Raw genomic sequence first — 14,492 nt, forward strand, 5'->3', positions numbered from 1 at the left:
GAGTTGTTTTTGAATGTCAGGGATAGTTTTCAATCAATCTATATCTGCAAATCTAGTTCTTAGTTAATATAACGTACAAGGCCTACTGTACTTTTCGACAACAACAATATCCACCTAAAAGTCTTCAGAGCTAAAATATTTTTTGGATGATAAATAATAACGCATGCATCAATCCACTTTTAGCTTGGTTTGATATCTTTTTTAATTAAAAGATACCATAGAAAACACAAAGGGAAAGACTATCAACACACACGAGTCTTTTTGTATGCGGAATGTCATTTTAAAAGGGATAAATATATGTTTACTCCTTCTACTTGACGCCCACCATGAAATAGATTTAACATCCGTGTAATCTACAGAAACTGGTGTACATATAAATCACATCCTTTCATCAAAATTAAAAGCATCCAAATCTGGCGCCAGAACCGACAGTGTTTGACCAAACAGTCCACGACGCTGTTCTTTGGCCCGACATTCGTTTTCACGTAGTATTTCCGACCGTCGCCTCTCCAACACCTTATCCTTTCTTTCCTGCCCAGACAAAGCCGCCACTTTGCCAGCTTTACTGAAATGGAGATCTTTGATTTCGTTTGAATCTGATTTTTCACGCGTGTGGATGATCTTGGCCATGGCTTGGTCCTGTGGCATGTTTAGGATAGTGTTTAGAGGTTTACGTTTGAACCTCCTTGCTGCTGTCACCACTTTGGCCGCGCGTCTGAACGTGGCCAACATGTTGGCGGTCTTGCCTACCATCGCTTGACCTTTGCCCTCTCCTTTTTTGCCACCTGTAAGAGACGCCCAAGCATCCCCGGTGGCTTTATTTGAAACTTTAGCTGCATCATCTGTAAATAGATGATTAACAATATGTGACCAGCTAATACTGTTAACGTACACGTACATATCGCCGCGGTTACTTTACTGTCTTCAGCGCATTTTTTAGACATATGTTGTGGGTTTTTTTGCGATAAGATATGGTTGTGCTAGTCGCTTTCTTTGCGATATTTTTTGGATTGCGCTAATAAATTATCAAGTAGGCCTATAGCAGTGATTCAATACACATTTCTTTAAAACGTTAATAGTCACCATGTCAAATGCTTTATGAAAAGGTGCAAAAGACATTCCATGAAAAATGTGAGTCAATGATTAAATATTGAGACAAAGACTGAAACTAATACTGTATACCAAGTCCGAGCTGCTGACTAAGCTTCCTTCCTATTGGTCCTGCTACTCCCGTTACCATAGCAACAGTTGATGCCTTATCTTTGGGAATCGATACTTTCGTTAGATCAACTGAACTGGTTCCCGAGCTGTAAAATAAAAAATAACAGAAAATGCGTTAGGGAATTAATTCATTTTACATTTTAGACCTAGGATTTTCGGGTCCTTCCGAAAACGATTTTTTTTGCATTTTTTTCATAATTTGACAAACAAAAGGAAACAATAAAAGACATTCATATATTGGAATTCAAAGTAGGGACGCTTTTTGAGAAGTCCTACCTGTGATTTTCAGCGACAGTACGTAAGACGTCCGTAACTCGGGTTCCTTTGTAGACATCGTCGTGGAGATTACATGAAAAACCGTGTTCGGCGAATGGGTCGTAATCTGAATGGGGGCCGTGTGTGTCTGTCACTGAAAAATGATTGCTGAAAGTTAGTATATTAGATCTTATTCGATACATGTGTGATCTTAGTTATTTTAGAATGGTTCGTTGTACCTACCGGCTGCCACCGACATTGAGGACATGGAAGAATCTCCAGTAAGCGGCTTACACATCCAGTTCATCTTGACTATGGCGCTGATGGCAGGTCTATCCCAGGGGTCATAGGAAAGTAAAGACCGGACCAGTTCTCGGCAGTCTGTTGGGAAAATGTGCATGAAAATAGGATAGCAGGTTTACTTATTGACACAGACATCGCCAGAGGGCGGACAAAAGCTACGTTATCAATGATTAGGTGCAAAAGGCTCGGAATTTGTAGTGTACATGAACATATGTATATATATAAGGCAATGTTTTCAGCGGGGTTGCATGTCAACGTTGACGAGGTGTTTCGAAGAAATGGCAAGAAAGGGAGAACATTTCAGTCTTCCAATACTGATGTCGTCCAATAGAGAACCGCGAAGTGTTCTGACAGCGCGATATCTCCTGAGGTGAAAGTACTTTAAGAATTAGGAAATCTGACGCCATGAGACGGTAGAATACCGGGGAATCATGAGATATTCTGACGCTATAACTGGGAAAGAACAGCTGAAAATGTAAAAATGCTGACGTTAATGCTCCTCAGGTTTTTGCTCTGTAGTGATAATTTATACGTCCTTTCTGTCTATGCTATCACCCAAACTTCCTCTTGTTGACAGGATACTTACCCTTTGAGACATATTTCCGGAAAGTGAGCTTTTCTTGCATGGCGAATCGCATTACTGCCAAATCGTCATCCCGGTAAGGCAGACGGCCGCACAGCATAGCATATAGACATATACCTACAGTAAAGAGACAAATGAGATGCGTCAAGATGACATTTTAACATTTCTATCTATAAAAATTAATTTACTAAATGCGAAATAACAGGATTACTGTTACATCAACGTACGATGGTCCCCGAAACCAATTCACGTCTGATCGGGAAATCGAACTCACTCGTCTTTATGAAAGGCAAATCTGTCACCACACTCCAATTTGATATGTTAGTACCCATACTCTGTATATAAAGAATACTTTGTTAATACGCTTCAAATGCAATATCCGATGTTCTTTGTAGACTTACCCATGCTCCATATATCAGCCTTGACTGCATCATATTTCGGTTCTGTAAGTATTTCCGGTGCCGAGTAGACATAGGAGCCACATCTGGTGCTCACCATGTGGTTCTCGGGAAACATGCGCGCAAATCCGAAATCTGAAAGCATTTAGTAAATCCATTATATGAAACTCAACTGTATAATTATGATTCCCCGAAAACCACAAAAAGTAGCTAAAACTAGAGTTTTTCCTGCTAAATAAGTTCCCATTGTCCTATGATTAGTTTGAAAATAAGTCTTTTCAATGCAATACACCTTATAATAGACATCTTTATTTTGTGCAACAAATATCTAAAATACTAAAAACAAGCATGATTCGGAGGAGCTTTATTTTACCAGCCAACTTGATGTTGTAATGCTGATCCAGAAGGATGTTTTCACACTTGATGTCGCGGTGGCAGACGTCATTCTCGTGAAGATAGCTGACAATATCCAACAGTTGTTTAAATATCCGGCGGGCGTCTGGTTCCGAAAGGTGACCAAGTCTGTTGACGAAGCCCAGGAGATCTCCATTCGGGGCGTACTCTAGTACCATGTAATAGCAAGAATCACTGCTGTAGACCGAGTAGAGATCCAGCTGAAAAACAAACATTGTTTTAACTGTAAAAAGGAAACAAATATATCTCCCTTTATTCCTTTTATCTCCGACCTTACCAATACTATCAGACAGTGCGATGATTGTGACATCAATAAGCAGAAGCAAAGTACAACTTGAATTGTAGTGTACATATTTATTGAAATGTGCAAATGCAAATACAATGTGATTTCACAATCATCTAAATATTCGATGCCTTTATGTTAAAGTGGGGTATAACTCAACGTGTAATTCGGTCGTCTGCTGGTTTTAGCAGCGGACCAGTGACCACAGAATCGCGGATTCGATCCCGGATGGCTGATCCCTAGTCCAAATTTTCTGACGATCCTGCTGGCCTATAGGCAGTGTCTCTCCATCTTACGACCTTACTCTGACAGCAACCCTAAAGTACATATATTTTATACTATATTGCACCATCATTTGTGTACTTACCAGTCCTGGGTGCTGTAAAGTCTGATTCAGCATGATCTCTCGCTTCACAAACTTCTTCATTGACTCATTATAACGATTTTTCTTGATGATTTTTATTGCAACAATTTCGTTTGTCCGTTTTTCGACCGCCTTTTTAACCTTTGACTTTGGTCCTTCGCCGATAGTTTGACCAATCACATAGCCATATGAACTTATGGACACGGCTTCGTGTCGGTCCGGTTTCCATGTCCCGTCCTTTTCCCGAAGGGAGAAGTTTCCTTTCAGGTGAATTATTTGCGGACGCCTCGCAACGGCCATCTTGTCGCGAAGGTATTCCCACACTTTGACGTCATCTAATTATCAAAACTATGACGTCATCGTAATTATCAAAACTATGACGTAATTTAATGAAATGATTTCTAGTCGTCATAGACGTGCATACTTTATTAAGTAATATATTTTTATAAGCCGGAGTTACGTAATTTACACGTGCTCCATACTCTCAACAACACAAAAATATATTCCTTAAAAAGTTGGGTCATGACTCCACGTTGCTACGCCAGCGACTATTCACGTAACAGTAGAATCGCCGCACGTGTTTTACTATCATTATACATTGATATAGATATAAACTTTATTTGTTTTACATCGATTGAGAAACAAGTTAAACAACTTATGTTAATCACTCTCGATGACCCGGATGTAAGCGCGCAAGGGGTCTTAGTGTGGGAGGAAACCGGTGTGCCCAGAGAAAATCCACGTGATCGGGCAGTTGACCCTCTAACGGGATCGAACCCCGGCTGGCTAGGTGAAAGACGAGCGGCCACCATCCGACCAACCCAATACATTGATAATGATAATACTGGACAGCGTGGTTATCGAGTCCATGTCAGTGCAAACTGTAAATATAATAGATTACATTTTGGGTGTACAAAACCACAGCTTGTACTTTTTACCGCTACATTAAATGATTTTGGTAGTTTGATATATGTAACAAACCCTGACAACGTAGGTGAAAATCCGCTTCGTTTGCAGTTTTAGGACATTTAATATCGCAATTATTCAATCTGGTGGAAATAAAAAATGAAAAAAATCATTCTTATTGATTTTGTAGGTAAACCTTTTTTTTTCAAACAAAATTTTAGATGCGGAGATAAAATTGTATTTATTCAACACTAACAGTTCCCCTATCTCTCATTGGCTTGTTAACATAAAAGTACTTGTATGAAGTTATTCATAACGCTTTTGTTTGGTAGGCGTGAGAAGGAATGAAGTGCCGCGAGGTTTGTTTGTTTGTTTGTTTTTTTTACATTTGTATGTACATATATGTTTTGTACGTGTTTAAATATTTGGTAGTGTAACTGAAATATCGCGACACGCATATGTTGTATCTAAAACTTAAATTAAGATAGAAATGCATTTTGAATCCTTTAAGGGGACTACAAAAATACCGATATATATACATGCGTAGATGTTACACGTTCCACGGTGGGAGATCTTGGTATTATACCCTAAAATAGAAAGAATGGAAAATTGTCCGTTGTTTAAAAGTACCAGATTAAATAGTGATGAGTATCACTGATAATTAGTTAAATATGGCAGTAGGCACCAGACTATCAAATAACTATATCATGAACAGCTTGACTAAAGTTAAGGTTTAAGCAGAAAACGATTGATAAATTCCCGCGTCAACCTCATTAGGAGTAAACACAAAAAATCTCAAAATTTGTTGAAATTCGAGAGACGCTTGTAAGTGTGTTGAGGTGTAAGAAGTTGCGAGTGGTGTCATCTCGTCAAACTCTGGTCTGCTAAATATTCTGATATAAATATCACCTGCTCCATTATAATTCATCAAAATGAGACAGTTCAGCACGTTTTCTTCTCTCGTATACAACACAAATATTCATGTATTCCTAACGTTACTTACAGTATAATGGCGCTAACATTTACAATATTGTAGATAAGTAATTCGACCGACTGGCCCTGTTTCAATGGTAATATTTGTGTCCTCTCAATGCAGGTCATTACGTAAGCATTATATCAAAATCCTATTTAATTTAGTAAAATCAGCCATTTTTTCGTGGATAGTGACCGCATAGAATGTATGCATTTGTAATTATACAACTGGACTCAGTTTCATGAACATTCCTTACTTTAAAGAATTCCTTAGCTTAAAATTCTCTATAAGAAGGCATTACAGAAGTTCAGGAAAAACCTGTAGTAAAGGAGCTTCCCAAAAATTCTCATTAACACACTTATTGTTGCTTGCGATTAGATTTTGCGGGCGATTATAATTCGCACTTACATAAATAGATGACGTCAGTATTTCACATTATACGTGGATAGTGCGAATTTCTAATCTAAGGAAGTCTATGATAGTTGTGGCTTATTTTACACCCCAGTGATACATTAAACATGCTACACCGCTGACAAATGGTATGTTTTCTCTATCAAAAACAGGAAACTGACGAATTAGTATTGATATTAGTTACAAAAGTTACTTACTTTACACCATTACCACCATTGAAAAGATTGAGCTTCTAATTTTATTTCAAGATAAAAATATTAAAATAATTAATTGCATCCCGAAAAATTCCGCGGCACTTTATCCTACATGTATATGGAATGAAGTACTGATTGCACATGCACCAAAAGCAAGATAAATTATCTTATAATATTTTCTGTTTGTTAATTAGACAAACATGTATATACACATGATTAAACACATGTTATTGTTCAAATGATGAATATTGGTTATGCTAGACACTAATTTTTCCCACTAGCAACATGTCCTCATTTGTCTTCGCTTCTCATTTTCAAGCTTCAAAGATCGGAATCCACGAACTCGAACACCGGCTGACGCACGTGGCATTATGCAATTATTTTGACCTGGGAACTACACAGCAGGACGTCCTGTCTAAAGAACCTGTAGCCCGGTTTCCTGTCAAAACGTCCTCTTTTTACCTTTAAACATGCATTCCTTAGTTTGAAAGCATTTTAATATGTCGAAATGAAACTAAATATAGGAAATATGTATAATTGGTGACTAGTGAAACGTATCATTCTATGATATTAACGAAATGTGCATTATGCAACACATTAAATCATTTTACAAGTAGCCATTTACGTATACATTCAAAACTTTCCCGATATCTATACGAAATAACGTCCCTTTTAGCATTTTTCATTTTAAAATATTTTACTGTCAGACAATTGGAATTGGGCAACAGGCAACATGCCTATACACGCACTCACCTAAACCCTTTTAGAAATCACTCTACATGTATTAGACTTCACAAATGTGATTAAATTCGAGAAGACGCATCAATATTAACATATCAAGAAGTCAAGAAATGTCTCAATACTGAGTCTACATTGTGACCGACCTTTTGGTATGGCCGGTACCTTTATTTTACTCGCGTCCCAATTGAATGAAATTCCCAGAAAAGAGATTACCAGATAAGGCTGCTGACAAGGAAGAAAAGGACGCTTTTTTGTTTCATGAAATATGGCCTCATATGCCTGTAAATTTTACCCTTATACCCTCTCTTTGAAAAAGGAAAACACCGTATTTATTAATATTTCAATAATTTTTAATCATTTTTTTTCTGTATATGTATACATGGTCCACAGAGACATTTTCAAAAAATAGAAAAGTCACAATTGGTTAATAAATGATTTGTCAAATATTAGAATAGTCACAATTGGTTAATAAATAATTTGTCAAATATTAGAATAGTCACAGTGGCTAATAAATGATTTGTCAAATATGGTCATATTAATGGCCCTGGTGCAACTTAAGTTATATTTACAAGTTCATCTTAATCAAACAACACATCTTTATGTTTATTGACATTGATGGTTCTAGTTTTATTGTTCTCATTGTTGACGAGAAGTTAACCGTAGTACCCGAATCTGATTTCCGTTCGTCATTTTCTGATCCGAAAGTAACCACATTGATCGCTGATGTCAGAGGCACTGTTTAACACTACTAAGAACGCAAGCAGCCCTGTTGTCAGCAAACATGGACAACAAAAATCATGATCACCAAACAAAGAAATCCTGGTCATACGACTACGGATAAAATAAGTCCTGATTCACGTATCCTTGGATAAACTGAGTCTCGGATTATCAAATCATGGATATAGTAATTCACGTCCTAAAACCTCCTAGTTCTGGTTTTATGAGGAGGTCGGTACATTGGTGTTTTTGGCTGTCTACTGAAGACGCTGGATGGTGACATATTTCTGATCCGAGCGGACTGTCGGAACGCACCACTGTTTGTTGTGTGAGTGCGCTTCTGAGTGAAGGCTGTATTTCGTGCGACTGTCTGTTGTCCAGTTTTGCTAGGTATGCGGTTTTGATTAAATGCGTTATTTCGTGTTATTGCCTGAGCTCCTATCTGGGCCGATTGAGGAAATTGTTTTGGAATGAATCTTTTACTACTTCGCGACATCTGCTGTGGTACCGCTTGGGACATCTGTTGCGGTAGCGCCTGGGGCATCTGTTGCGGTACCGCTTGGTTGGTAGCTGACGGCATACGCTGTCGTGTGAATCCCGTCATTTGAGAAGCCTTGTTTCTTCCACGACCAGACGCGGGCAATGTGTCTTGCATAAATCCACTGGCCATTTGTGCTTGGTTGGGAACAGGCATTGGAACATTGAATTCCATTTTACGTGAAGCCATTCCTGTACCAAAATTAGCCACTGGTGTTCGCGTGAATCCTCCAGTCTGTCGCTGGACTTGCGGTCTGTTAGGCATAACTGATTGGCCTCGCATAAGTCCCGTATTCTGTGGGATTTGGAATCTGTCTATGCTAGATACAGGTCTTTGTGTGAAACCTGGGCGATATGGTTGTCCGCCACGAGTGCTCTGGTTTGGTAATTTCCATCCTTGTTGATTCTATAAATATAAAGTATTAATATAAGCTTGTTTCACTGCAAAATCTCGATACAATGCAGTTCAATATCAGATGGAGAAATGGGCTCAAACCTGCGACTTGCAATCCAGTTTCCAGGAAAATGTTACCGTGTTTGTCCGCTTAATAGCATTGTAACAGAATTGTCAAGCCGAGCCATTAATGACGACAGTAAGACGTTACCCGCGTCACGTGATGCATTAAGTTTGGATACCTACCTGTTGCGGTTGAGGCCTGTGTGGAACCTGGATAGCTGAAGTGTATCGTGGCCTGCCCGGAACCTGTACCGCGGGGTTATACGGTCCATTGTATCCGCCAGTACCTTGATACCTGGCACCAGTCTGTGCATCGGCAGTAGACGCGCTAAATTGTCTCAGTAGACCATGAAAATTACTGGTGTGTTTCCCTGGTTTCTTCTGGGGAATCAGATGAGCTTGGAATGCTGTCTGGCTGTGAGCTTCCGGTAGTTCAAATGACACAGTGTTTACCCTGACACCACTATCGTATAGACTGGACGGACCACCAATGCCGGTCCCTCGTCTTAACTTACTCAGCAAATCCACTAAGTTCATGGCATTTCCAAGGCTGAATAGAAGGAAGAGCAGGGATACACTGCTGGTCAACATCGTGAGCAATCTGAAATGCTAGAAACAGAAAAAAAAACATGTATATTGTTGAAGTAACAGTAGTCAGACTTGATTGAGAAACAAAACGCGTTCGCCATAAACCTCCGTATCAACAATAAGCTTTAAATTAAAGATATTCTTATCAGTAACTTCTTTGACATTTCCTTTCTAATTTTCCTTGACGTTGAAGATGTTTTGCCGATCGACAATTTAATTCTTATTTTGACGTCGATATCATAAATTTGGGCTTAATAGAATTAAAATTAATTGTTGTAAACTTAAAGATGCTCCACCGCTGACAAATGGTATTTTTTCACTATCAAAAACAGGAGCAGACGATTTAGTATTTTTCTTCAGTTACAAAGGTTACTTACTTTTCACCATTACCATCATTGAAAAGTTTTAGCTTCTAATTTTACTTCAAGTTAAGAATATGAAAAATAATTTATTGCATCCCGAAAAAATTGCGTAGCGCTATATCCTACATGGAATGAAAAATTGATTGCACATGCACTTAAGGCGAAATGAATTATCTTATGTTATTTTTTGTGTTAATTAGGCACATATATACACGATTAAACACCAATTATTGTCAAAATAATAAATACCATTCATGCTCTGTCGGCGGTGGAGCATCTTTAAATCTATCACACCAAACATGCTTGTGTTATCTATTATCTATATATATTTATTCGAAACATTTTATGTTTTTAATTTAAAAGATATTTGGACAATAGGAAAGGCAAATGAAAAATGAATGATAATTGCATTCACGTTACCACATATACATTCTCTGCTCCTAACTACTCTCTTTTTCTATATGGGGATAATCTATTTAATCAGGATAAATAGAATTGTAAGTCAATGGCTACCAGTGGCTACAATTAGTAGAAGATAGGGTATTGAAGTTGCAAGAAAAAAAATAAGGAGAGTTGACATAGAATGACAATGTTCATTGTTCACAGTAGTAATTAATCTTCGTTAAGTGTAGGTTACACAACAGATCAAGACCTCTTCCATTAACACAAAAATGATTTATCAAAGCCACAATCCCGAGGTGAAAACATGAAAATAATTAGAGAAAATTTTGTTAAAAGAGAAAAATTTACCTAATCAATTAATAAATTAAATGAATGTGTTTCCCCTTTTAGTTGCTATGCATTTTCGAGTATTAATAATTGAAAATGTTTAGGGGATACATAGTGCATGTTGTATAGATTACTCTTGTAGTCATATGAATTAATTGCACCTTGATATGTAAGGAAACATATACGTATATTTATTTCTGATTAACCTCATCTGAAATTGTTAAACCTAACCATCAACTTTATCGTTTATAACTAAGCAATCCTTCCTGTATCATTGCTTGTAAGAGAAATTCAGTTCCAATATGTTTTAAATCATTATGCCAGACAGATTTTTTTAAAAATGTCTTTGTTAAACCTAACCATCAACTTTATCGTTTATAACTAAGCCATCCTCCCTGTATCATTGCTTGTAAGAGAAATTCATTTCCAATATGTTTTAAATCATTATGCCAGACAGATTTTTTAAAAATGTCTTTCCTTCCATTTATCAATTACTACTTATTAAGTAAGCTTTTATGACATTGGTATTTTGAAATGTGTTCATTATTACTTACAAGATGTTTTAATTTCAAAACTTTTTGCAATCCATGTTTCATTTTCCATCTGATGTGTATAACCGAAGCTAATTTCATGGAGAAAATATGATTCTATATTAATCATATGAATAATGTAATTCATCCTTTATGAAATCTTTTAATATTTATATCCAATTTTATCTTCTAAATTCGTTATTCCATGCACGTTATTAAATATCAATTTTTAATCTTTTGATAAATGAGTCATCAAAAATTTGACAATGTTATGAAAATATGAGCAGGGACTTAACTGTCATAGTTTAGTCTAGAGATTTGATGGATTCAACAATAAGTCTATGCTAAAAAATACAAATTGTGCGATACCCCATTTTGTCTCATACCTACTGGTATAATACAGTTACTATTTTCTCGGTATGATTTCAATGTTATTTAGAAACTATGCTGGTTTTACTATAAAGTAACACAAACGACGGGATTGGCGTGTAAAGTATCACATAATTTTCATGTACGGAGAATTGACTTGCAGTCGCTGTAAACCTTCTTCAATATGGCGGGATATCATAATTGTAAAATTGTAATAAAAAGTCGAAATATGAAGGACAAATACCTTTTTCATAGGTGGATATGAAGAATAGGGATTGTCTACCCTCGGGGTCCTTAGGTAGATATACCTATCCTGTCAACATTTACCACAAACCATTCTTTTCCATTTATCTCGAAAAAATGCAATTTTAACATCAACATTAAAAATAAGAGATACTTATACTGCAAGTTATCTTATAAATCTAGAATTAACGCTTAGCATTTAACTCATAAACCTCGGGAAACATTTACGAAAAAAAAACCATAAATATGTTTGCCGAAAATAACAATTGAGCACAAAGAGAACGAAAATTGCTAGAAAAACTATTGTTATACTTCATTTCAAGATTCCAATTATCTTTTTTGAAGTCTGATCAAGAAACAATTTGATCGACATATGATCAGCTTTTTTTCTCAGTTAAAGTCAATTTTTCAATTTTTGAAATATGCTTATCAGTTGCGTTATTCCATAAAGAAAATCCAGAAAAGATCTCACAGGTAAAATTTAACGTTCCATGTTTTTTACATGTTTCATACCTGTATAAGGTAATTATGAAAACTTGGTAAAAGAAATGAAAAGTCTGTCACCAAATCAACGTAAACTATTTGATGGATAACGACCTCCTTTAAAAGTACGTTAAACAAAAATCATAAAGAAACGGTATAAAACAGATCTTATATTTCAATTGAAGGATTGTGTCACTTAGATTCTTTCCATAATTCAAATACACTTTATATGACTTAGTTTAAGCACAAATGTATGCCTAAGAGATGCAAGCGTGTTAAATTAAGACAGACTTCTATGCCTGAGAGATGCAAGCGTGTTAAGACAGACTTTTATTCTAATGTTTAAAATTCTTAAAATAAACAAAACAAGTAAAAAATGTTTTACACGGATACTTAATGTAGAATTTAACAATGACGGTCGATAATTAATTACATGTTCATGCATACCGACTGTAAACTTACCTGAACGAACAGCAATGCAGCTCTCTCACTGTCCGTCAACACAATAGGTTGTGAGGGACTGTCGGCATGATAACCAGAAAAGATGGATGTTTATTACACTCAGATTAACATAATAACATATTAAAATGCAATTAAGAAGTCCGGTATTTTATTCAAAATAGATGTTTCTCCAAGAAAACAAAGTGCAGCTAGCAAAATATGATATACATATGACAGGCATGATTTATATCTTCTCATAAATAACGAATTCGGCTGAATTTAATACAGAAAGCAGACAATATTGTGGCCTATTACAAGTATTTGATCTATGATATCCATGGTTGAAAATAATGTCCGGTTGCCAATGACTCATGTTTAATAAATTAAATAAATACCTTATCAAATATTACAGGTTAAGTGGGGTACCGCGTAGTAGTTCATTGATTATGCAAGGACGTTACTTAAAAAACCAAAACACCGAAATTAGTTATACGTACTTGCTAATTATATACAAATTTATGACATGTATAATTAACACTGTAATGTCCTGTATACAAATTGGTAACATAATTATCTGTCAAAATATTCAAATGTTTTTGTAGAATCTCGTTATACTTGCCAGATACATATATGCAACTTATTCTCGAGATGTGTTTTAACCTTCGTATCAAAGATAATTTGACTAAGTAATCTTAGTGGCTGATTAAGCTCGGTGTATTTTGTTACATACACTATAGCAAAACTGACTGAGTTTGGTGAAGATATAAAGTTCATGTTGGTTTCAAACAACACTCATAAAACAAGAAAATAAAATTGATATCTCTGGAAATAGATATCATATCAGTTTAACTAAGGAATATTTTTATAACCATTATTTTTATAACGGTTGCAATATTAGATAAACATTGCATTTCATAGGTAGTTCAAGATCACTTGGAAATGCAGTGGCAATGGAATGTTTGATCACTTAGCATTATTCCTTTAAAATATATATATTAAATGTCAAAAATTTAACAATGTCGCCCAATGGTAAATTTCGGAGGAAAAGCAGTAACAAAAAGACATGTCCAACTGCCAAATAATTTCATTTGTTGATCGAGCTCAAAATTAGACACTGTGTAAAATGAAATTAAATAAAAGTCTATTCATTGCTTTAATAAATAAAATGTTCAAAATAAATAAACGATGTGTTAATTCTTTTTTATTTTAATTTAAGAAGTGCATACACGTTACAGGCACAAAGTTGACACCATTTATTAATAAACTGGTCATTAATTGTTGTGTTGGCAGTTTACTTAAACTTTTTTGTTGGGTCGTATCAACACTCCGTGAAGTGATAGTGATGTAATCTTATAATAATATAGTGACTGATATATGCAAAATTATGAATACGAGTGAACTTTAAAAATCATAAATGAAGATTTGCAGAACCATAATCAGACTTAACCCAACTGTAAGAAAAGTATTCGTTTTAATAGATGGTCTTGTAAAGTCATCCTCTATCTCCAAATGTTACGATCACATATACTATCTTCGGAGTTGGTTACCGAATGTCTATTGGGTGATAGATTTTATCATTTAAAATAAAATGAAAAATAAATCATTCTTGGTTTGTTTTAATCTGTTAGAACAAGGTTTAGATACATACTGTATCTTCAGTATGGTAAGTTATTAGCACCTGTGTCAAAACGTTCATCAATATTAAAATAAACATTAATAATAATATAGTCACCAAACTAAATAGAATGTCTATAAAGTGTTAAACAATGCACCATCCTGGTACTTCCTTGTACAAAGAATGCACTTTTGATAAAAATACGTTTGAATATTCAACAACGTTTCTCTGTCCGTTCACTTCGTAAAGTGGTTATAAACGCTTTGGTAAATAACCAAATGCCTTTTAGAAAACAATTAAACTCTTTTCATCTCAATATAACCAATTTCATTACAAACTTAATTTTTATGTAACATTAATTAAAGTACAATTAAA

General features: G+C 35.6%; 2 protein-coding genes across 2 annotated transcripts; both read right to left on the reverse strand.

The window, feature by feature from the left end:
* Positions 1–177: 177 nt before the first annotated feature.
* On the reverse strand, positions 178–4,163 carry LOC138323226 (putative serine/threonine-protein kinase SIK1B). Its single transcript, XM_069267652.1, has 8 exons — positions 3,825–4,163; positions 3,134–3,374; positions 2,764–2,895; positions 2,366–2,479; positions 1,720–1,857; positions 1,498–1,630; positions 1,183–1,307; positions 178–842 (listed from the first exon to the last, which is right to left on the reverse strand). Exons 1-8 carry the CDS (start codon positions 4,119–4,121, stop codon positions 379–381), a joined length of 1,644 nt encoding a protein of 547 aa, XP_069123753.1. The 5' UTR covers positions 4,122–4,163; the 3' UTR covers positions 178–378.
* Positions 4,164–7,410: 3,247 nt separating this feature from the next.
* LOC138324528 (uncharacterized) lies at positions 7,411–12,574 on the reverse strand. Its single transcript, XM_069269582.1, has 3 exons — positions 12,524–12,574; positions 8,941–9,366; positions 7,411–8,706 (listed from the first exon to the last, which is right to left on the reverse strand). The coding sequence occupies exons 2-3, from the start codon at positions 9,346–9,348 to the stop codon at positions 7,963–7,965; spliced, it is 1,152 nt and encodes a 383-aa protein (XP_069125683.1). The 5' UTR covers positions 9,349–9,366; positions 12,524–12,574; the 3' UTR covers positions 7,411–7,962.
* Between the last annotated feature and the right edge of the window lie 1,918 nt (positions 12,575–14,492).

This window comes from Argopecten irradians, chromosome 5, assembly GCF_041381155.1.
Source record: "Argopecten irradians isolate NY chromosome 5, Ai_NY, whole genome shotgun sequence".
Taxonomy (NCBI): Eukaryota; Metazoa; Mollusca; class Bivalvia; order Pectinida; family Pectinidae; genus Argopecten; species Argopecten irradians.

Bases quoted from the DNA above. Each gene is read 5' to 3' on its own strand.
- LOC138323226 (XM_069267652.1), bottom strand. From the start codon at position 4,121: ATGGCCGTTGCGAGGCGTCCGCAAATAATTCACCTGAAAGGAAACTTC. The intron at 3,375-3,824 runs GTAAGTACACAA...TTTGTTTTTCAG, and splicing joins CTTTACAGCACCCAGGACTG to CTGGATCTCTACTCGGTCTA. The intron at 843-1,182 runs GTATACAGTATT...ATCTATTTACAG, and splicing joins TAGTCAGCAGCTCGGACTTG to ATGATGCAGCTAAAGTTTCA.
- LOC138324528 (XM_069269582.1), bottom strand. From the start codon at position 9,348: ATGTTGACCAGCAGTGTATCCCTGCTCTTCCTTCTATTCAGCCTTGGA. The intron at 8,707-8,940 runs GTAGGTATCCAA...TTATATTTATAG, and splicing joins ACAGGCCTCAACCGCAACAG to AATCAACAAGGATGGAAATT.